Source organism: Podarcis gaigeae (genome assembly GCF_964106915.1).
Source record: "Podarcis gaigeae genome assembly, chromosome: 4".
NCBI lineage: Eukaryota > Metazoa > Chordata > Lepidosauria > Squamata > Lacertidae > Podarcis > Podarcis gaigeae.
In genome coordinates, this window is record NC_139677.1 from 105587264 (window position 1) to 105589083 (window position 1820).

Here is a 1820-nt window from a genome sequence, read left to right on the forward strand (position 1 = left end):
CAACAAGAGAACAACAACATACGGTAATATTTAAAAGAATTCCAATACAGATGCAGATTTAAAATGCTTGATGGAAGAGGAAGGTCTTAACAGAGATGGTGCCTGCCTCATATATAGGGCAGGGATATCCAAAGGCGTCACCACACTAAAGGTCCGATTCCTTCAATGTGTGGGGTGGACCTCTTGATAAGATGGTTTCTGCAGGAGGCCCTCACCCGCAAAGCACAGTAATTGGTTGGGTGTATGAGCGCTGAGATGTTCTATCAGGTGCGAGCTTCAGTCTCCAGTAAATGGTGCAGCAACTAAACAGGAAAGATGGCTACCAGGGTCTTTATTGCAGATCCTGAGAGCCGCCTGGAGGGACACATGGCTATTGCCTTATGGGAGGCTTAGAGATACAGCAGATCAGTGCACAGTTTGTCTAATGAGAACCATGATCTTAAAGGTTGACCAAGAACATCTGTCTAGATACACTGCTTAGTGGAATATTCTAGGATAATCTGTTCTAAAAATATATATATCTGGGTCAATGAGGGCCTCCCTCCCTCCCTATCCTCATTATCCTCAATGCCCTTTCTCGTATCTCCTTGGTCCTGGCTCCATAGACAATGGGGTTGAGCACTGGAGGCACCAAGAGGTAGACGTTGCCCATTGTGACATGAACCAGCACAGGAAGGTCTCTCCCAAACCTGTGCACCACAGACAGCCCAATCAGGGGCACGTAGAAGGACAAGACAACACACACATGGGCCACACAGGTCCCAGAAGCCCGGAGGCGCTCCTCCTTTGATCTCAGCTGCAGGACGGTCTTAATGATCATCACGTAGGAGACAAAGATGAGCAAAGAATCAAGGCCCATCACCAGGAGAATAGCAGTCAAGCCATATACAATGTTGGGCATTCTGTCCCCACAAGCCAGATGCATCACATCTTGGTGAACACAATAGGAATGTGTGAGGACAGTGGAGCCGCAGAAGTACAGGCGAATGATCAGCAATGGAGGAGGGAGGAAGAAGACGACTCCTCTCACCAGGGCCACCAAGCCCACTTTAGCCGTCACTGCATTGGTGAGGATGGAGGAGTGCTGCAGGGGATGGCAGATGGCCACATAGCGATCCACAGCCATGGCCAAGAGGATGGTGGACTCAATGCCTGATAGAGTGTGGATGAAGAACATCTGGAGAAGGCAACTCCCATAGCTGATCTCATTGGCATCAAACCAAAAGAAGGCGAGGAGTTTGGGCATGGTGCAGGTGGAGAGAACTAGGTCCACAGCAGCCAGCATGCAGAGGAAGAAGTACATGGGCGTGTGGAGGGCTGGCTCTGCCTTCACGACAAGCACCACAGTACAGTTGCCCACCACAGCCACAAGGTACATGGCGCAGAGGGGGAAGGCCAGCCAGAACTGGGCACCTTCTAGGCCAGGTAGACCCATCAAGATGAACGAGAAGGAGTCGCCATGAGTTCTGTTGGTGGCTGACAATGACATGATTGGCTTGAAGCCCTGTGAGTGCTACTCACCTGAAAGAGAAGGAGAGGGTAGATTCACAATGCCAAATTGGGTTTGATTCCATGAAACCAATATGCCCTCCTGTCTCTAATTGTAAGCCATGAGGCAGCATCTGTCTCTCTCGTTCTCTGTCACTCTCCCCTCCCCCCACTGTAGCCTTCTTTACTGATCACACAATGCATCTTAACCAGCAGGACTCATTGTTCAGGCCTGATGTGTTGGGCATTAGGGCAAGACAGTTTGGGAAATGATTTGTGACTTTTTAATAATTTTTATTAAATTTTCAGTTTTACAATTTCAAATACTAATT

General features: G+C 48.8%; 1 protein-coding gene across 1 annotated transcript; it reads right to left on the reverse strand.

The window, feature by feature from the left end:
• Positions 1-526: 526 nt before the first annotated feature.
• LOC310843634 (olfactory receptor 51E2-like) lies at positions 527-1489 on the reverse strand (the record flags this gene model as incomplete). Its single annotated transcript, XM_083737266.1, has 1 exon — positions 527-1489. One exon carries the CDS (start codon positions 1487-1489, stop codon positions 527-529), a length of 963 nt encoding a protein of 320 aa, XP_083593392.1.
• Positions 1490-1820: the final 331 nt, after the last annotated feature.